General features: G+C 40.6%; 1 protein-coding gene across 1 annotated transcript in view; it reads right to left on the bottom strand.

Moving 5' to 3' along the window:
• The window catches only part of LOC307063466 (S-adenosyl-L-methionine-dependent tRNA 4-demethylwyosine synthase TYW1), a gene marked incomplete at both ends in the record, with an annotated part of 146,220 nt that extends 125,538 nt beyond the window's left edge, over positions 1-20,682 (bottom strand). The window contains 2 exons of the mRNA XM_079719631.1: positions 12,342-12,464; positions 20,425-20,682. Of these exons, the coding sequence (XP_079575757.1) occupies positions 12,342-12,464; positions 20,425-20,682 (381 nt within the window). The remainder of the gene's footprint in view (positions 1-12,341; positions 12,465-20,424) is intronic.
• Between the last annotated feature and the right edge of the window lie 2,367 nt (positions 20,683-23,049).

Raw genomic sequence — 23,049 nt, 5'->3', positions numbered from 1 at the left:
TCAAGATAAATTTTTCAGTCATGAAAAATATAAGAGCAAGAGTGTTCATTATAGGGAGTCCCCTGGTGGTCTAGTGGTTAGGATTCAGCGCTGTCATTGCTGTGGCCCAGGTTCAATCCCTGGTCAGGGAACTCCCACAAGCCACGTGGCACAACCAAAAGAAAAAAAAAAAAGTACAATTCAGGAATTAAATTAGGTTTTTTTTTTTAAAAAAAAAGAGTGCTCATTATAGAAATCAGAAAACACCTAAATGTTAATCAACAAGAGTCAAATAACTGTGGGACATAATTGTGGACTACTACATAAACATTAAAATTAATTAGGCAGATCTCTATCACAGGACTGGAAAGCTGTCATGTTAAATGGAAAAAAGTAGTCTGTAGACTTGGAGTACAAAATTATTCCATCTGTGTAGCCCAAAAAACAAAGTTATACCAAAATGCAGGTGTGTTTGTAAAGGCAGTAAAATACCTGGAAGAATAGTGTCAAAGTGTAAACTGCAGTTACCTGTGAAAAGTACATTTAGGAAGAATAGGGACAGTGGACTGTATTCTTTGAGTTTTTTAAACATATGTAAACAGGGTATTAAATTAAATGAAACTCCAAAGAGAGGGTCAGATCAAGTTATAAATTTTCAAAGGATGGGACTTCCCTGGTGGTCCAGCGGTTAAGATTCTGGGCTGCCAATGCAGGGGGCATGGGTTCGATCCCTGGTCGGGGAACTAAGATCCCACATGTCATGCAGCACGGCCAAAAGAAAATTGGAAAAAAAAATTTTTTAATTTTCAAAGGAAATATCTGAGAACAAGTTTAAGAACTTGAAAAGTGCCTCCCTGACATCAAGGATATGAAAGGGTAGAGAGTATGGAGATAAAAAGAGAGGATTTTTGAGGATTTCTTCAGAGAATATTAGAAAGGTATTTTGAGCTCCTTCATCTGCTTCAAATGAAGAGATGTTTGGGGGTGGAGGGCTGTGTTCTCACCTCAAACCCCAGGAACCTCAAAGAAGCCGCTGTGTATCCCCTGCACTCAGACTGGTGAATGACTCCTGCCCGGGAAATCCAGAGAGCAGAAGGCCTGACTAGTTGCTTTAGCAAATGAGCACTGTTGCTGGAGAGGAACCAGCCTGTGCTCCCAGAATAAAGAACTCAGGAGCACTCCCTTGGGAGCTGGGTAGGGGTGGGGGAGATCTTCGATCCTGACCCATTGGGCAACCAGAGAGGAGAACAGACGAAAAGACCTCAAAAGAGGGGAAACCAGAGGTACAGGGCTCCGAGGAAGGAGTGAGGACCATCAGAGGCACACTTCTCAGAGTACACATGCTCAGTGCAAGGCGCCAGGTCCGGAGACAGCCATGGACAATGTCTCCAAAGGAGCACTAAACACGCTGCCTGGAAGAAGAGTCAAGTTTAAACACCTGACAACGAGAGAGCACAAAGTCCCCTTGTGACAGTGCCAAGTAAGAACTTTCCCACTTCTCTTTATCTCCTGCTTCCCCAACCCACGCCCCAAACCCTAAGGAGATATTATAAAATAGCTATTAGCAAATAGGACAGAGAGCAGACAATAAGGAGGAGAGAAGTTTCACTTTGAATTAAACTGGAAACTTTGACTGCGTTTATTTAGTATTACTTAGTATTACATAGGACTGGACATTCTACCGCCAAATTAAGACTTTGTACCTTAAAGTGCCTGTCATACTTTATGACCAAAAATGACCAGAAAAGTCATGGAGTCCACCAGAGTTTTCATCCCAAGACAGGGGAAGGGGTCTCCCTCCCATGCAGGTTGAAAAAGGACAGTAAAACTCAAAATAAAGCAGCTTTTATGATAACTTCCCAAAAGTAATCCTTGTTGTAACATAGACTATACCAGTATTTATTACTTTAGAAAGATTTTTCTGTAAGATTTTTTAAATAAGGCTATAAAGACTGTCTGAAGAATATGATAAATATTTTTATAATAAAATAGAGATTTAAGGACTTCCCTGGTTGCGCAGGGGTTAGGAATCTGCCTGCCAATGCAGGGGACACAGGTTTGAGCCCTGGTCCAGTAGGATCCCACATGCCGCAAAGCAACTAAGCCCGTGCACCACAACAACTCAGCCTGCGCTCTAGAGCCAGCGAGCCACAACTACTGAGCCCGCGTGCCACAACTACTGAAGTCCATGCACCTAGAGCCCATGCTCTGCAACAAGAGAAGCCACCGCAATGAGAAGCCCGCACACCACAATGAAGAGTAGCCCGCGCTCTCTGAAACTAGAGGAAGCCTGCACACAGCAACGAAGACCCAATGCAGCCATAAATAAATAAATTAATTAATTATTTTAAAAATAGAAATTTAGGTGCATATGAAATAAAATTTAAATAAATATTCCAATATTTATTTAATTACTAATAGTGATTTTTTCTGAGGAGATGGAATTACTGGTAGGTTTTTGACCTTTCTCTATTTTCCAAATTTTCATTATTACAAGTATGTTAATTTATAGTGAAAAAAATTTTTTTTAATTTAATTTAATTTTTTTTGGCTGAGCCACTCAGCTTGTGGGATCTTAGTTCACCGACCAGGGATCAAACCCACGCCCCCTGCAGTGGAAGCACAGAGTCTTAACCACTGGACCACCAGGGAAGTCCCTATAGTGAAAAAATTTTTTCATTTTAACTAGTCAAAATTAAATAAATAATCGTTAAATTTGTTTCCTTAAATTACCATTTGCTATCATATGAGTCTACCCAGAGTAAAATTAGAAGGTCTTCATGTTTTACAGATATAATAAGTACTCAAGACTTTTATATAATTCAAAACTATTCACCTACTAGTCCTATCAAAAAATGGTAGATATTCTCATATGGCAATGTCATAAATAATTCATAATCCAGTTGATACTAGTATTTTTGTTTGTTTTATTTTGTTTTGTGGGCCTTTTATTTTGTTTTGTGGGCATGGAAAAATAGTTCCCCTGACACTCTTTATCTTGAAAACTTCAGAAAAGTTGAAAGGTACAATGAAGACCCACATTCCCTTCACCTAGATTCACTACTTTTGCTTGATCAATATCTATCTATAAACACACACACACACACACACACACACACACACACCTGTAATACACATGTATGTACGTGTGTGTTATGTATAAAAACAAAATTTTGCTAAACCACTTGAAAGTATGTTGCAGACACCACAGCACCTCACCTTTAAATTACTGCAAAATTCATCTCCAAGAAAAAGATATGAACCTATAGAACTACAACACCATTATTACAATGAGAAAAATTAACATAAATCTAATATTAGCTAATAGAAAGCTCAATTCAAATGTCCTCAAATCTCAAGACAATGGTCTTTTCTCTTTGATTCAAGATCAAAGTTTATACAATGCATTTGTCTATATTTCATTAGTCTTTTAAAATCTTAGAACAGCACCCACCCCACGTTTTAATGTTGTTGTTACTGTCTACAATATAGACTCTTTAAAGAGCCTGGCCTGTTGTCTCCTAGACTGTTCCACATTCTGGATTTGTCTGATTGTTTCCCCATTAGATTCAGGTTAAACTTTTTTGACACAAAATTGCATAGATGATGTCGTATACACCTTGCTACACATCATATCAGGAGGTACATAAGGTCAAGTTGTAACATAAATGATGATGTTAAATTTGATTCTTTGTACAGGTACATTTTTGCCTTTATGCTTAGTAAATAATCTACAGGGGATTCTTTTTTCCCCACTGATTTATTTATTTTTGGCACGTCTAAGTGGTTTAGTTCCTGGCATGATGTTTTGAGTCAATATCTGTTCCTCAAAGACATTTCACCTAATCCTTGCTTAAATCAATTATTACACTAGGGACTGCAAAGAGGTAATTTTCTAATTCTATCATGCCCTCTTTATTTATAATCTGTAAACCTTCTGTAAAGACTTTCTCCTTACGAGAGACACGGAAGGACACTACATAATGATCAAGGGATCAATCCAAGAGGAAGATATAACAATTATAAACATATATGCACCCAACATAGGAGTACCTCAACACATAAAGCAACTGCTAACAGCTATAAAAGAGGAAATCGACAGTAACACAATAATAGTGGGGGACTTTAACACCTCACTTACACCAATGGACAGATCATCCAAAATGAAAATAAATAAGGAAACAGAAGCTTTAAATGACACAATAGACCAGATAGAGTTAATTGATATTTGTAGGACATTCCATCCAAAAACAGCAGATTACACTTTCTTCTCAAGTGCGCAAGGAACATCCTCCAGGATAGATCACATCTTGGGTCACAACGCAAGCCTCAGTAAAATTAAGAAAATTGAAATCATATCAAGCATATTTTCTGACCACAACACTATGAGATTAGAAATGAATTACAAGGAAAAAAACATAAAAACCACAAACACATGGAGGCTAAACACTACATTACTAAATAACCAAGAGATCACTGAAGAAATCAAAGAGGAAATCAAAAAATACCCAGAGACAAATGACAGTGAGAACACGACAATCCAAAACCTATGGGGTGCAGCAAAAGCAGTTCTAAGAGGGAAGTTTACAGCTATACAAGCCTACCTCAAGAAACAAGAAAAGTCTCAAATAAACAATCTAACCATACACCTAAAGGAACTAGAAAAAGAACAAACAAAACCCAAAGTTAGCAGAAGGAAGGAAATCATGAAGATTAGAGCAGAAATAAATGAAATAGAAACAAAGAAAACAATAGCAAAGATCAATAAAACTAAAAGCTGGTTCTTTGAGAAGATCAACAAAATTGATAAACCATTAGCCAGACTCATCAAGAAAAAGAGGGAGAGGACTCAAATCAATAAAATTAGAAATGAAAAAGGAGAAGTTACAACAGACACCACAGAAATACAAAGCATCATAAGAGACTACTACAAGCAACTCTATGCCAATAAAATGGACAACCTGGAAGAAATGGACAAATTCTTAGAAAGGTATAAACTTCCAAGACTGAACCAGCAAGAAATAGAAAATATGAACAGATCAATCACAAGTAATGAAATTGAAACTGTGATTAAAAATCTTCCAACAAACAAAAGTCCAGGACCAGATGGCTTTACAGGTGAATTCTATCAAACATTTAGAGAAGAGCTAACACCTATCCTTCTCAAACTCTTCCAAAAAATTGCAGAGGAAGGAACACTCCCAAACTCATTCTATGGGGCCACCATCACCCCGATACCAAAACCAGACAAAGATACTACAAAAAAAGAAAATTACAGACCAATATCACTGATGAATATAGATGCAAAAATCCTTAACAAAATACTAGCCAACAGAATCCAACAACACATTAAAAGGATCATACACCATGATCAAGTGGGATTCATCCCAGGGATGCAGGGATTCTTCAATATATGCAAATCAATCAATGTGATACATCATATTAACAAACTGAAGAATAAAAACCATATGATCATCTCAATAGATGCAGAAAAAGTTTTTGACAAAATTCAACACCCATTTATGATAAAAACCCTCCAGAGAGCGGGCATAGAGGGAGCCTACCTCAACATAATAAAGGCCATATATGACAAACCCACAGCAAACATCATTCTCAATGGTGAAAAACTGAAAGCATTTTCTCTAAGATCAGGAACAAGACAAGGTTGTCCACTCTTGCCACTATTATTCAACATAGTTTTGGAAGTCCTAGCCACGGCAATCAGAGAAGGAAAAGAAATAAAAGGAATACAAATTGGAAAAGAAGAAGTAAAACTGTCACTGTGTGCAGATGACATGATACTATACATAGAGAATCCTAACGATGCCACCAGAAAACTACTAGAGCTAATCAATGAATTTGGTAAAGTTGCAGGATACAAAATTAATGCACAGAAATCTCTTGCATTCCTATATACTAATGATGAAAAATCTGAAAGAGAAATTAAGGAAACACTCCTATTTACCATTGCAACAAAAAGAATAAAATGCCTAGGAATAAACCTACCTAGGGAGACAAAAGACCTGTATGCAGAAAACTATAAGACACTGATGAAAGAAATTAAAGATGATACCAACAGATGGAGAGATATACCATGCTCTTGGACTGGAAGAATCAACGTTGTGAAAATGACTCTACTACCCAAAGCAATCTACAGATTCAATGCAATCCCTATCAAATTACCAATGGCATTTATTACAGAACTAGAACAAAAAATCTTAAAATTTGTATGGAGACACAAAAGATCCCGAATAGCCAAAGCAGTCTTGAGGGAAAAAAATGGAGCTGGAGGAATCAGAATCCCTGACTTCAGACTATACTATGAAGCTACAGTAATCAAGACAATATGGTACTGGCACAAAAACAGAAACATAGATCAATGGAACATGATAGAAAGCCCAGAGATAAACCCATGCACCTATGGTCAACTAATCTATGACAAAGGAGGCAAGGATATACAATGGAGAAAAGACAGTCTCTTCAATAAGTGGTGCTGGGAAAAATGGACAGCTACATGTAAAAGAATGAAATTAGAACACTCCCTAACACCATACACAAAAAGAAACTCAAAATGGATTAGAGACCTAAATGTAAGACCGGACACTATAAACCTCTTAGAGAAAACATAGGAAGAACACTCTTTGACATAACTCACAGCAAGATCTTTTTTGATCTACCTCCTAGAGAAATGGAAATAAAAACGAAAATAAACAAATGGGACCTAATGAAACTTCAAAGCTTTTGCACAGCAAAGGAAACCATAAACAAGACCAAAAGACAACTCTCAGAATGGGAGAAAATATTTGCAAACAAATCAACGGACAAAGGATTAATCTCCAAAATATATAAACAGGTCATGCAGCTCAATATTAAAAAAACAAATAACCCAATCCAAAAATGGGCAGAAGACCTAAATTAAGACATTTCCCCAAAGAAGACATACAGATGGCCAAGAAGCACCTGAAAAGCTGCTCAATGTCACTAATAATTAGAGAAATGTAAATCAAAACTACAATGAGGTATCACCTCATACCAGTAAGAATGGGCATCATCAGAAAACCTACAAACAACAAATGCTGGACAGGGTGTGGAGTAGAGGGAACCCTCTTGCACTGTTGGTGGGAATGTAAATTGATACAGCCACTATGGAGAACAGTATGGAGGTTCCTTAAAAAACTAAAAATAGAATTACCATATGATCCAGCAATCCCACTACTGGGCATATACCCAGAGAAAACCATAATTCAAAAAGACACATGCACCCCAATGTTCATTGCAGCAGTATTTACAATAGCCAGGTCATGGAAGCAACCTATATGCCCATCGACAGACGAATGGATAAAGAAGATGTGGCACATATATACAATGGAATATTACTCAGCCATAAAAAGGAACGAAATTGGGTCATTTGTTGAGACATGGATGGATCTACAGACTGTCATACAGAGTGAAGTAAGTCAGAAAGAGAAAAACAAATACTGGATGCTAACACATATATATGGAATCTAAAAAGAAAAAAAAAAGGTTCTGAAAAACCTAGGGGCAGGACAGGAATAAAGATGCAGACGTAAAGAATGGACTTGAGCACATGGGGAGGGGGAAGGGTAAGCTGGGACAAAGTGAGAGTGGCATGGACTTATATACACTAGCAAATGTAAAATAGATAGCTAGTGGGAAGCAGCCACATAACACAGGGAGATCAGCTTGGTGCTTTGTGATCAGCTTGGTGCACCTAGTGGGTGTGATAGGGAGGGTGGGAGGGAGACGCAAGAGGGAGGAGATATGGGGATATATGTATAGCTGATTCACTTTATTATACAGCAGAAACTAACACACCATTGTAAAGCAATTATAGTCCAATAAAATTTTAAAAAGAAAAAAAAATCAAAAAAAAAGACTTTCTCCTGTGCCTCCCTTTTTTTTTTTTTTGAGTAGCACAAGGATTGATTTTTTTTTAATTTGATGTAATATAATCCATTATGTTCATTGTATAATCATTATGTTGATTTTTGATGTTCAAACTGCCCCATATTTGGCCTGTGGTTAACTCCTCAAGCTGGTTCCTATATTTTTTAGACACTGAGGACCTACCTACTCAACAAGACGACCCAGGTTCATCTGTTACACTCCCTTCCCCAACCCTGGAATCAGCCATTTCTTCAAGGAGCCCTAGTTCCTTTTAGTAGGGTAATGATTTTAGAAAACAAGGTCTGAGTGCTTACTCTTTGTTTCTAGGTCTGTGGCACAATAAAGAATACATCTGGTCTTTGTCCCTAGCTCCTGGCACAGAGCTTCAAAAAACCCTGGCATTTCCTAAAAGAGACAGAAGTGTCTTTGTTATGCTAATGAGGTGACTCACAGTGGGCCCCTAGATAGCTTCAGGAAGAGAGCTGGTCACCAGAAGACAATCACATAATGCAACTTTGGGCCAGTTGGATTTCCAGAGACAGGAAGGGGAGGGGAGGCTGGCTGGAGATTGAGTTCAAACACCTGGCCAATGATCTAATTAATCACGCCTACATAATGAAACCCCAATGAAAATTCTGGATGCTAAAGCTCAGTAGAGGGCTTCCCTGGTGGCACAGTGGTTCAGAATCCACCTGCCAACACAGGGGACACGGGTTCGAGCCCTGGTCCAGGAAGATCTCACACGCTATGGAGCAACTAAGCCTGTGCACCACAACTACTGAGCCTGCACTCTGGAGCCCGCAGGCCACTACTGAGCCCACGTGCCACAACTACTGAAGCCCACGCGCCTAGAACCTGGGTCTGCAACAAGAGAAGCCACTGCAATGAGAAGCCCGCGCACTGCAATGAAGACTCGATGGAGCCAAAAATAAATAAATAAACAAATAAATTTATAAAGTAAAAAATAAAGCTCAGTAGAGCCTTCCTAGGTGGTGAACACATTGATGGGGTTGGGGGGTGATGTGCCCAGATTCCACGATGAGGGGGCACAGAAACTCTGGGTCTCTTCCCCAACCCTCCACTCTCAGATCTTGCCCTATGCTTCCTTTCCATTTGGTGGTTTCTGATTTGTATCCTTCACTACAAAACTGTAACCATAAGTCCCTGACTTATAATGGTTCAATGCTGCGAAAGCGATACAAATTTAGTAGACAACTTACTTTGAATTTTGAATTTTGGTCTTTTCCAAGGCTAGCCATATGCAGTACAATACACTCTTGTGATGCCAGCAAGCCAAGGCTCCCAGTCAGCCACACAATCACAGAGGAGCATAAACAACCAATACACTCAAAACCATTCTGTACCCCTATAACCACTCTTCCACTTTCAGTACGCTATTCAATAAATTACATGAAACATTCAACACTTTATTATAAAATAGGCTTTATGTTAGATGATTCTGCCCAAATGTAGGCTAATTTAAGTGTTCTGAGTATGTTTAAGGTAGGTTAGGCTAAGCTTTGATGTTTGCTAGGTTAGGTGTATTAAATATGTTTTTGACTTACAAAATTTTCAACTTAAAATGGGTTTACTGGGACATAACACCATTGCAAATCAAGGGAGATTTGTACAGTGCTTTCAGTGAGTTGAGTCATCCTAGCAAATTATCGAACGTGAGGGGATCGGACATGAGAACCCCCATACTTATGACCAGTTGGTCAGAAGTCCAAGTGGACCCTCAGACTTACAGCTACCACTGAAGTGGGGACAGTCTTGCACAGGACTATCCCCTAAACCTGTGGGGTCTGACACTAACTCCAGGTAGTGTCAGAACTGAATTGAACTGCAGGTCATTTGAATTAACTGGGTGTTAGCTGGTGTCAGAACATGAAAGGTCCTTTCAACAAACACAGCCACAAAATATTATTTATATGCACACACACTTAAATTATAAATTTGCAAATATAACATGACAATAACGTAAATTTTTTTAAATCTTAAGTTCATGTCAGCCTCCAAATCATACCACCTGGAAATCACATTAATGCATATGGATCCGCTTTATTATTTTTCACAGCTGTACAACAATATTATACTGTATGGGTACATCATGCTTTTTTCAGCCAGTATCCAACAGCTGTTTGTTATACTTGCTGCAAGGCATAACCTTGTGCAGATGCTGTTTTGTATTTGTGAAGATGTATCTTCAAGGCAAATTTATACATCTCGGCCTGCTGGATCACGTGTAAATGTGTGTGAATTTGGTAAAGACTGCCAAAAGCCCCTGCATACGGGTATACCATTCTGGACTCCCATCAGAAAGGTATGGGTGCCTGTTTCCACAGAGCCTCACCAATTGTGCGTTGTCCAACTTTTGAATTTCTGCTATTTTTCTAGGTGAGAAATGTATATCAGTGTAGTTTTAATTTGCATGTCCTTTATTATGAGTGAATTTGAGGATTTTTCCATATGTTTAAAGTCTATTTGTAGAGGTTTTTCTGAGACTCGCCTATTCATGTGTTTTTCCTATTTTTTTCTACTAAAGTCTTCTTTTTTTTTTTTTTTTTTTTTTTGCGGTACGCGGGCCTCTCACTGTTGTGGCCTCTCCCGTTGCGGAGCACAGGCTCCGGACGCACAGGCTCAGCGGCCATGGCTCACGGGCCCAGCTGCTCCATGGCATGTGGGATCCTCCCGGACCGGGGCACGAACCCATGTCCCCTGCATTGGCAGGCGGACTCTCAACCACTGCACCACCAGGGAAGCCCTAAAGTCTTTTTTTTTTCATTCAATTTTTAAGAGTGCTGTGTATGGTAGAAAAATTAACTCCTTCTTTATAGTATAAGGGGCAAATATTTTCCCTCACTTTATCATTTGTCTTTTGATTTTGTTTATAGCCATGTGAATTTTTTTTAAAATCACTGATATTCAATGTTTTATTGTTTCCAGATTTCAGATCATATATAAAATCTTTCTTCAAGTTTTAAATAATGCATCTAATTCTATTATTTACATATTTTTCAACATTTATATCTCTAATTGGAGATCTAACTCAGATTGGAGTTTATCCTGATGTATGTATGAGGTTCAGAGCCAACTTATCTTTTCATGAGTAGCTAGCCAGTTGTCAACATCATTTATCTTAAAAGTATATCTTCCCCCTGGGGAAAAGAGACACCACCTTTATCATATATGAAATTCCGTATATTCTTGGATCTATTCCTGGAATTTTATTCTGTTGCATTGGTCTGTCTGTCTCATCGGGAGCCAGTACCACAGTGTCAGTTACAGATGCCTTGTAGTAAGTTTAAATACCTGGTAGGGCTAGCCTTTCTCATTATGACTTTTGCCAAAGTTTCCCTAACTACCCTTGCATGTTTACTTTTCCACATGAATCAACCAGTCTTCTAGCTCCAAAAAAAAATACCTTACTGGAATTTTAATGGAATTGTATCAAATGTATGTATTAACTTAAAAGAACTGACAGCGTTACAATACTGAGTCACCATATCTAAAAACGAGGAAGGTCTTTTCATTTGTTCAAGGCACTTTTACATCTTCCAGGAATGTTTTAAAGTCTTCCTCGTAGAGATTTAAGATTATTTCTTCAGAAATGTACCCCTATGTGCGTGCTTATTTTTTATGTAGCTGCTGTAAATGGGGTCCTCTCCCACCACAGCTTCTAACTGGTTATTATCTGGGAATATAAAGGGCGTTGACTTTTTACCTTACTATGGCCTGCTGCCTTACTGAACTGTTTCATTTGAGTTTGTGTTAATTTTATCATAGGTTTTCCTGGATTCTTCCACAGTTTGCTTCTTTTGTTTCTAAGACGTATGCATTCGATACATTTTTACCTTAGGATATTCTCATTTCCCAAAACTCACACATAAATTGAGACTTTATATTTTTATATTATTGTATATATAATGTTATTTCAACTTTAGACCATTAGACTCTGCATAAAATCCTACTACACCGTACATTCTCTTACTCTTCGAGTAACTAAGACCTAGATGAACATTTCCTAGATTCCTAGGGCCTCCACCTAAGCTGACCTCAACACCCATAGACCACTGTGCCATCCCTAAGCCCAACACCACTCAGTCTATGACAGGGAAGCACTTTTACATGAGGGTTCCACTGGGAATCTCAACACCAATCTCATCATGCTACTCATCCTGTCATCTTCAGCCACAACGCTGAGGAAAGTCCCTCTAACCATCCACCCTTTCCTCAGTTATGTCTATTCTACTACGAGCTCATTTCCACAGGGCTGAGAAAGATTTTCACAAAACTCATGTTAAAATGGCCAAAAAAAGTATAAAACTCTCAAAACAGGAGGCAAAGAAATAAAACTGTCCAATTATGAGCTCAGATGGACTATGTACCAATACAGATGCTAGATGTCAACCAACTGTAGGATCCCAGCTCACCATTTCCCAAAATTACAGTACCTTTTCTTTCTTCATACGATCCATAATCTTGCCGAGGTCTTCAACATCAATGACAGATTTTAGACTCTGATGGTCTTCAGTACCAGACTCTTCCTCACTGGTGCTCCCAAAGGGCTCTTCCTGCTGGAACATCAATGCTTCAGAAATACACTGTGCAAAGTAGCAAAGTGTCTAATATTCCTTCCCAGATTGTAAGTTCACTGGATGGACTTGAGATATTTTAGGCTAGAGGCCAGCCAGCCTCAGGCCAAATCTAAAGGAGCCCATCATTTATACATTATCTATGACTACTTTCTTAATAATATGGCAGAGCTGATAGCTGCAACAGAAACAATATGGCCTACAAAGCTGCAGTGGAACCATGGAGTCTTAACCACTGGACTGCCAGGGAAGTCCCTACATTTTAAAAGCATAATTTTAAACGTATTATGGAGTTGGCAAAAACGTAAGGAATCCAAAGAGGACAAATATGAACTAAAAAGGGGAATCCTAGGAAGTAAGTGACAAATGGAGCTGAGAGTGTCTGCTGAATCTGTGGAACCTATTTTGACAGAGGAACAGGACAAGGGAAGAGCAGGTAAAGTTGAAGGGGTGACACTAGGAGGAAATTCTTACACAGGAGACAAGAGTCAAAGCTGGGGACTCCACAAGGCTGCATCCTTGGTGTAAAGATAAACAAGAAAAAATGTTCTGTACAAGCAGAGAAAGCAAGAAAAACACGCACAGAATTTGGGGGAAAGAACGGAGAAAAGAATAGATGGTTAGAGGGATTTTATTTGGAGGTTTTAAGGTTTCTAGGAAGGGTGAAGAAAGATTATATAATGCAAATTCAGAACCAAATTAAACTTGGGTTCCACTCCTAACTAGAAGACAATGGATCATGCATTCCATTTTCTGAAAGAAAATGACTCCCATCTAGAATTCTATACACAGCCAAAGCATCAATCAACTGTGAAGATGGGATAAAGACTCACAGATACAAAATGTCTGAAAATCCACCTTTAAAACACCCTTTCTCAAAGAGCTACTGGAGAATGTGCTCCAAAAAACAAGAGTCAGTAGAGAGATAAGAAGATATGAGACACAAGAATTAGGGAACCCAAGAAGCTGGCGAGAGGAAGGCTGTGGATGGAAGACACAGGACTTCAGCTGCAGCAAGGCTTAGAGGGCAGCCACGCCACAGTGGAGCAGAAGGAGAGGGCATACGAGAAGCCACCAAGATCAATAACAACTACAGAATACTGAAAAGCAACTTTCAGTTCTGTTAGTTCTAGAATTAGTGATGGTTATAGAGAAATCAAAACACATGTAGCAACAGGGGACTTCCCTGGTGGCACAGTGGTTAAGAAGCCGCCTGCCAATGCAGGGGACACGGGTTCAAGCCCTGGTCTGGGAAGATCCCACATGCCGCGGAGCAATTAAGCCCATGCACCACAACTACTGAGCCTGCACTCTAAAGCCCGTGAGCCACAACTACTGAGCCTGCGTGCCACAACTACTGAAGCCCGTGCACCTAGAGCCCATGCTCCATAACAAGAGAAGCCACCGCAATGAGAAGCCCGCGCACCACAACGAAGAGTAGCCCCCACTCGCCACAACTAGAGAAAGCCGGTGCGTGGCAACGAAGACCAAACACAGCCAAAAATACAATATAAATAAATAAATTTATTTTTAAAAGTGCAGCAATAATCTTAAGGAGAATAAATGTATAAGAATAAAAATATAGGGCTTCCCTGGTGGCGCAGTCGTTGGGAGTCCGCCTGCCGATGCAGGGGACACGGGTTCGTGCCCCGGTCCGGGAAGATCCCACATGCCGCGGAGCGGCTGGGCCCGTGAGCCATGGCCGCTGAGCCTGCGCGTCCGGAGCCTGTGCTCCACAACGGAAGAGGCCACAGCAGTGAGAGGCCCGCGTACCACAAAAAAAAAAAAAAAAAAAGAATAAAAATATAATAATCTAGTATATAGGGCAGATACACAAATATGTACAGTTACAATAATGACAATGAATAATGGTTCAAGCAGCAAGTGTGATACAACCATACAAGAGGAAGGGAAGTGATGCTCTGTGTGTGTGTGTGTGTGTGTGTGTGTGTGTGTGTGATTTTGAAATTTTTTTAAAAATCAATAGCAGGAAGGGACTATTTTTTTTTTTTTTTTTTTGCGGTACGCGGGCCTCTCACCGTTGTGGCCTCTCCCGTTGCGGAGCACAGGCTCCGGACGCGCAGGCTCAGCGGCCATGGCTCACGGGCCCAGCCGCTCCGCACCATGTGGGATCTTCCCAGACCGGGGCACGAACCCGTGTCCCCTGCATCGGCAGGCGGACGCTCAACCACTGCGCCACCAGGGAAGCCCTGGGACTATTATTTAAGAATATAAATGAGGGCTTCCCTGGTGGTGCAGTGGTTGAGGGTCCGCCCCCCGATGCAGGGGACGCGGGTTCGTGTCCTGGTCTGGGAGGATCCCGCGTGCCGCGGAGCGGCTGGGCCCGTGAGCCATGGCCGCTGGGCCTGCGCGTCCGGAGCCTGTGCTCCGCAGCGGGAGAGGCCACAGCGGTGAGAGGCCCGCGTACCGCAAAAAAAAAAAAAAAAAAAAAAAAAAAAGAATATAAATGAAAAAGGTAAAAGAATTAAAAGTGGCTGCCTTGGGAAAATAAGAATTAGATAGAAACAGACAAGGAAGTACAGTGTATAATTATAACCCTCTAAGTACTATTTGAAGTTTTATATGTACAAGTGTTACTTTTGATTTTAAAAGTATTTTTTAACTTAAATTTTTTAAATGTTAAAAACTATGAGTGGTATAAGCAAAAACGCCAGAGTAGGTAACTCCAAGGGCTTGTTCCCCCACAGACACACCTAAAAATTAAGCAAAAACCAACAGATGTCATTTTGTCAGAACTCTGAGAATTAGTCAAAGGCTTACAAAAACCAAGTAAACACGGAACCAAGAAAAAGGAAAATAAAAGTCAGGTATATAGGTTAAATACAAAAGTCAGTATTACTGTAATTTTTGTTTATAATTCCTTTTTCCCTATATGATTTAAAAGACAAACGCATAAAATAACTAACTATAAATCCATGTTAATGGGCACACAACATGTAAACTCATAATTTGTGACAACAATAACATAGAGGGGACGTGACAGAGCTGAATAGGAGCACAGTTTTTGTATATAAAGGTGATATTAATTCAAATAGAGTGGTGTAAGTCAAAGAGGTTAACTGCAATCCCCAGGGTGACTACCAAAAAATAACTTAAAAATGTACAGAAATGAAAATGAGAAAGGAATCAAATTGGTACACTACAAAAAAAAACAATAAAACACAAAAGGCAGCAGTAATGGAAAAATTAAGGAACAAAAAGATGTAAAATATATAGAAAGTATAATTAAATGACAGAAGCGTTTGCTTATCAGTAATTATTATAAGTGAAAATGGGTTAAACTCTCCAATTAAAAGGCAGAGACAAGTAGAATGGATCAAAACAAAGAAGAAGGAAGGGAACCAACTCCACTTTGTCTAAAAGAGACTCACATTAGCTACAAAGATAAAAACAGGTTGAAAGTCAAAGGATAGAAAAAGATATTCCAGGGAATTCACTGGTGGTCCAGTGGTTAGGACTCTGTGCTTCCACTGTAGGGGGCCTGGGTTTGATCCCTGGTTGGAGAACTAAGATCCTGCAAGCCACGTGGCACAGCCAAAAAAAAAAAAACATAAAAAAAAGAAAGATATGCCATGCAAATAATAACCAAAAGAGAGCAAGGGTAGCTATACGAACATCAGACAATAGACTTTAAGCCAAGAATTGTTACAAGAGACAAAGGATATTATATATTGATAAAAGTATTAACCCACCAAGAAGACTTAATTGATTATAAACATACATGGACCTAACAGAGCCCAAAACATATGAAGTAAAAATTGACAAATTGAAGGGAGAAAAGATAATTCTACAACAGTTGGAAACTTCAATACCCCACTTTCAATAATGGAGAGAACAACTGGATAGAAGATCAATAAGGAAATAGAGGACTGGGACAACACTATAATCCATTAGACCTAACGGATATATACAGAACATTCCACCCAAAAACAAAAGACTACACATTTTTCTCAAGTGCACATGGAATATTCTCCAGGACAGACCATACAGTAGGCCACAAAACAAGATTAAAATCAACCAAAGTATCTTCTCTGATGACTGTGGAATTCAATAGATTCTAATGGAATAAAATACGTAAGAAAAAATTTAACCAAGGTAAAACACTTGGACACTGAAAACTCAAAATATTGCTTAAAGGAACTAAAGACCACATAAATGGAAAGACAGCCCGTGTTTATGGACTGAAAGACTTTATACTGTTAGGATGACAATACTATCCAAAGTGATCTACAAACTCAATACAGCCCCTATCAAAAGCCCAACAATGTGTTTTGCAGAAATGGAAAGACCACTTCTCAAATTCATATGAAATTGCAAGGAACCCAAAATAACCAAAACAACATTGAAAAAGAACAAAGTAGGAGGACTCCTGATGTCAAAACTTAACTACAAATCTACAGTGTGGCACTGACCTAAGGAGAGACATATAGATCAGTGGAACAGAATCCAGAAATAAACCCACACATCTGTGGACAATGGACTTTTGACAAGGGTGCTATCCACTCAGTTGAGAAAGAATCGTCTTTTCAACAAATGGTGCTGGGACAAATGGATCTACACATGCCAAAGAATAAAACTGGACCCTGACCTCACACCATACACAAACATTAACTCAAAATGAAGCAAAGACCTAAATATAAGAACTAAAACTAATATTTTTAGAAGAAAACATAGAAATAACTCTTCATCACCTCGGATTTGGCAATGGATTCATATATATGACCCCTACAGCATGAGCAACAAAAGAAAATATGGACAAATTGATCTTCATGGAAATTAATAACTTTAGCGCATCAAAAGACATGATCAAGAAAGTGAAAAGGGGGCTTCCCTGGTGGCGCAGTGGTTGAGAGTCCGCCTGCCGATGCAGGGGACACGGGTTCGTGCCCCGGTCTGGGAAGATCCCACATGCCGCGGAGCGGCTTGGCCCATGAGCCATGGCTGTTGAGCCTGCGTGTCCGGAGCCTGTGCTCCGCAATGGGAGAGGCCACAACAGTGAGAGGCCCACATACCACAAAAAAAAAAAAAAAAAAAAAAAAAAAGAAAGTGAAAATGGGAGGAAATATTTGCAAGTTATATATCTGGTAAGAGATAAACAACAAGGACCTACTGCATGGCACAGAGAACTATATTCAATATCTTGTAATAACTATACACATATGCATGTATATATATAAATATATGTGTGTGCATATACAACTGAATCACTTTCCTGTACACCTGAAACTAACACAGCACTGTAAATAAACTCTACTTCAATAAAAATTTTAAAAATTAAAAAAATAAACAAACAAAAACAAAAAAACCCTCAAGGAGACATCACTTCACACTCACTAGAATGGCTATAATTAAGAAAAAAAAAAAAGTGTTGACAAGGATGTGGAGAAATTGGAAGCCTTGTACATTGCTGGTAGGAATGCAAAAAGGTGCAGCCTTGGGGTTTCCCTGGTGGCTCAGTGGTTGAGAGTCCTCCTGCCGATGTAGGGGACACGGGTTCGTGCCCCGGTCTGGGAGGACCCCACATGCTGTGGAGCGGCTGGGCCTGTGAGCCATGGTCACTGGACCTGCGCGTCCGGAGCCTGTGATCCGTAACGGGAGAGGCCACAACAGTGAGAGGCCCACGTACCACAAAAAAAAAAAAAAAAAAAGGTGCAGCCACTGGGGAAAACAGCTTGGTGGTTCCTCAAAAAGTTAAACATAGAATTACCACAAGATCCAGCAATCCACTCCTAGGTATATACCCAAAAGAACTGAAAAGTTACTCAAACAAACACCTGCACATGAATATCATAGCAGCACTATTCACAATAGCCAAAAGATAGAAAAAAACAGAATTCTCATCAACAGATAAATGGATCAACAATTCCATTCAATGGAATATTATTCAGCCGTAAAAAGGAATGAAGTATTGACACATGCTACAACATGGATGAAACTCTTTTATGCTAAGTGAAAGAAGTCAGACAAAAAAGGTCACATATTAATGATTCCACTTGTATAAAATATCCAGAATAAGTAAATCCATAGAGACAGAAAGCAAAGTGGAGGTTGTCAGGGCTGAGGGAACAGGAGTGAAGAGTGACTGCTTAATGGGTAAGGGGTTTTTTTTGAGGTGATGAAAAGGTATTGGAACTTGATACAGGCAGTGGTTATACAAAATTGGGAATGTACTAAATATCACTAGATTGTATGTTTTTTTTTTTTTTTTTTTTTTTTTTTTTTGCGGTATGTGGGCCTCTCACTGTTGTGGCCTCTCCCGTTGCGGAGCACAGGCTCCAGACGCGCAGGCTCAGCGGCCATGGCTCACGGGCCCAGCCGCTCCGCGTCATGTGGGATCTTCCCAGACGGGGGCACGAACCCGTGTCCCCTGCATCGGCAGGCAGACTCTCCACCACTGCGCCACAAGGGAAGCCCTGTATGTATTTTTAAATGGTTAATTTTATGCTTTGCAAATCTTACCTCAAATTTTTTGTAAGTTTTTTAAAATGTTAGGAGCCAACTGGAGGGAAGATAAACAAATGAAAGCAAAAAGACTGGCTAGAAAAAGAGCAGAAAAATGAAACAGCAGCTGAAAGGCACAGAACAAAGCAAAGGCTTGTTTCTTATTTGCTTTCTGTGTTTGTTTAAACACAGGTGATTCCAGAGCACGTTTATGTATTTCTGGGGACCACCTAGTAGAAAGAGAGACATTAACAGGGCAGGGGAGAGACACACAATATATGAAAGAACAAAGTCCTTGATCCCAGAGCATGCACAGAGTGGGCTTGACAGGAACTAGATACTTGGTCTCTGTGGCAGAAAAGATGGCAGGATTTGTAGACAGCGCTGGGAGGCTCTAAGAGAATTCTCTGTCAACTTCCTATGAGAGCTGGAGGAAGGGGTGGGGGAAAGAGAGCACTGAACAGTGGTCTCAGAGAGTGAGAGGATGCTGGAGACTGGGGGCAGTTCTGGCTGCACACCTGAGCCCGTGGTCACCAATCTGTGGTCAAAGAGAAGGCAGACAGGTTCCAACCTGGCTTGGGGCTTAGCCAACTAGGTTGGAAGAGGGAGTGGATGGCAAGGGAATTGAAGATGTTTTTAAGAGAACGAGTATAAAATTTTAACTGGGTAAAGACAGAAGTGAAGTAAGCAGTTAGCACTACCCTGTGAAAAAAACGTGGGGTCCAAAGAACTTGAAAGTAAGAGGACCAGAGAGAGCTCAGAGTTCAGGTCATAGGGACATGAAATGTCAGAGGTGAGCATGGAAGTGGGAGGCCAAGGTCACTGGAGAAAATGGTTCCTGGGGGTGTGAAGGCCAGGAAAGGGACAGGATAAATCATCTACGTGGATGGCTCAGCCACAAAGAGGAATGACAGGAACAAGGGTGGCGAGAAAGACAGGGAGTCAGAATGTCAAGTTGTTCCCAAATGATGCAAGCGACCAGGTGGCCCAAAGACAACAGCAGTGATACAGCCTGATGTAACACGAGCTTCAAAGGAACTGGGGTATCTGAAGAAAGGGAAATTTTTAGAATGTGAGGGATGAAAGAGAGGAATCTGGGATGACTTGCAGCCTTCAAGTTTGAGTGATTAACGGAGTCGTTAAATAAAAGAGGTCGGGAGGAATATGTGGTTTGGGGGTAAAAAGACATGAGCTCAGCCCAGGACATATTCAACTTCTCCAGACCCGTTTCCTAACCTGCAAACTGGGGTAGAAACCTACTGGATTCCAGCAATGCAACAATTAAAGAACATATTTAGGAAAGCATCCAGCACAACATGGCTTATCCTAAGACCCCACTCTCTCTAGAACATCCCCACATGAGTTTCAGCTCTTCCTTCTAACCAGAGGCCAAGGAAAGAGCTTCCCAGGACAGAGGAAAGGTTCAGCACCTCCAAATGCAGGAGGAAAACAGGGAAACGTGGACACGTGGGCTCCGTACCTCAGCGTCTCTCTGATGGAGTCCCTCTTGAGCATGAGACCCTGGCTCCATTGCCTCTGAGCCGTGCTGATTAGACTCGCACTTGCCTTTCTTGCAGTTGCCACCACAGGGTTTTCTCTCTCCTTTACAGAGCGCCTGTAGCCGGGAGATGAACCTAGCCTTCCACGCTGTGAAGTCGGCCTCAATGCTGCCGTGTCTGCTTTTAACCACGTTGCAGTCACCCTCCCCTCGGGACATGACGCGATGGGCGCCGAGCATCCAGAGCCACTTGTCCACGTTCTTCCCCACCTGCAGGAGAAAGAGACAGGTGAGCTACAGCAGTCCTCCAGATCAGAGGCTGGCAGCCTGCTCTGCGACAGCCTGGGGTTCCGCTGGGGCCCTGTCCCCGGCCGCTGCTAGGAAGAAGGAACTGCCCAGTCAAAAGGGCTTCAGGCCCTCCAGCCATTGATACGTTCAGGTAAGATTCTGCAGAAGATTTTTTTTTTTTTTTAAATATAGGGACTGACAAATTCTTTTGTTAAACTAAGGGTTAGTACCTGATGAAGAATTTGAAAACTAGTCTTCTAAATCATAGTCAGAATGAAATCACTCAGTAGCAAAATCAATTTCTTCTAAAATAAAGCCTTTGGGGACAAAGACCATTAAACAACAAAGTACAAATGGAGCCCATTTGGCAAGACTCAAGATTTCATAAGCCAGAAATGCATTTTATTACAGTGTGAAGCACTTAAGCTGAGGCAAAGGAGTTATCAAGAAGTACAATTAAGAGTTCAAAAACTTGGGCTTCCCTGGTGGCGCAGTGGTTGAGAGTCCGCCTGCCGATGCAGGGGACACAGGTTTGTGCCCCGGTCCGGGAGGATCCCACATGCTGCGGAGCGGCTGGGCCCGTGAGCCATGGCTGCTGAGCCTGCGTGTCCAGTGCCTGTGCTCCGCAATGGGAGAGGCCGCAACAGTGAGAGGCCCGCGTACCGCAAAAAAAACAAAAAAAAAACAAAAAAAAAAGAGTTCAAAAACTTAACAGGCCTCCTAAGTGGCAAGGCAGTAAACAAAACATTTACATATCTGAATTTTACCTTGTGTCTACTTCCTTTGAAAATATGGGGGGCGGGGGCAGGCATGGAGAATACACATCTTGATAGAACAGCTGGATGAAAACAACTTTTACAGAAAGATCTCCACGTTCATCTTTCCTCACATTCTACCAAAGATAGGTGAGCCGAGCTGGGCTCACATCTGGGGAGAGGTACACGTAAAAAAATTCCGATCACTTTTCAGAACCACTAAGAAACTGAGAGGCTCCACATTTTTCTTTTTTAAAGGATAAAGAATGCAAAGGAAAAGGAGCCAAGTTAATTTCACTCAGAAAAAAGGATCCAGGAGAACAAAAGAAAACAATTAATATTTTATTACATAAAGGGCAGTGAATGTTTTTCTTCTGTTTCATTACTTTAGAAAGTAATGATTAGGGACTTCCGTGGTGGTGCAGTGGTTAAGGTTCCGTGCTCCCAATGCAGGGGGTCCAGGTTCGATCCCTGGTCCAGGAATGAGATCCCACATGCATGCCACAACTAAGGAGTCCGCCTGCCACAACTAAGGAGCCCACCTGCCACAACTAAGACCTGGCACAAACAACTAATAAATAAATTAAATTAAATTAAAAAAAAGAAAAGTAATGATTAAAAGACAACAAGTTAACTGTGTGAAGAATTAGTTTGGGCAGTAAAGGTCATTCCACAACAGAACAGGTAGTTGAGAAAGTCCAAAGAATCAGGGACCTTCCATCTACAAGGTCCTGCCTGGGGGCAGGAGGCTAGACTCTGGCCATGAATACAAGCCGCTGAGACGCTAGACAATAGGAAGCATTTTCATTCATTTTATTCAATAAAAATTTACTGAGAGCCTCCTATATGGTAGCAATTCCCAGCGATAAAAAGAAAAACACAAAAAGTTTATTAGTAAGTACCAAAGAGTGCGGATTTTCTCACATACACCCACATATATGTACCTGTGTAGGTGATTTTTTTTTTCACTTAAGAAAATGTATCCCTACAATTCAACACGTACCTACCTTGTACCTACCTTGTTGAAGTGGCTCACATACGCAGAATTTCCCAGGCCAAACACCGCGAATCTCACACCCTTCAGATATGTTTTGCCAAATCGAAAGTCATTGGCTGCTTCCTCTAGCCACCTGCAGAACCACTCAGCGCTCTCAGTCGGCCGACCGTCAGTGTAGGTAGCAACCAGGAAGGCACAGACATTTTTACTGGTAACCTAACCAACAAAGTCATTATTTCAGAAGAGTAGCCAAGATATAAAGTTATCTCAATGAAGAAAATCCTTTTTGAAACACTGACATTCATATCACACTAACCTCTAAAGATAAAGAGTGCTTTTAGAAATGTTACTTATTTTCAAGAGAAAGAAAGCAGGGCCAGGACCCTGACCAGGGGAGAAAGCCCAGCACCCTGCTCGTGCCACCACACTTCCTGGTGCCCTTCACCATGTACTCCGTCCCATTTCCCAGACTATAAATTCCTATCAGCTCCTGCTTGTCATATTGGAAACAAAAGCCAAATCAGTCAGGAAGAAATACAGAAAGATCTCTAAAAAATGCCCTGGGCT

Source organism: Hyperoodon ampullatus (genome assembly GCF_949752795.1).
Source record: "Hyperoodon ampullatus genome assembly, chromosome: 14".
Taxonomy (NCBI): Eukaryota; Metazoa; Chordata; class Mammalia; order Artiodactyla; family Ziphiidae; genus Hyperoodon; species Hyperoodon ampullatus.
The sequence above is the reverse complement of the archived record's forward strand: the minus strand, read 5'-3'. Positions and strand labels throughout refer to the sequence as shown.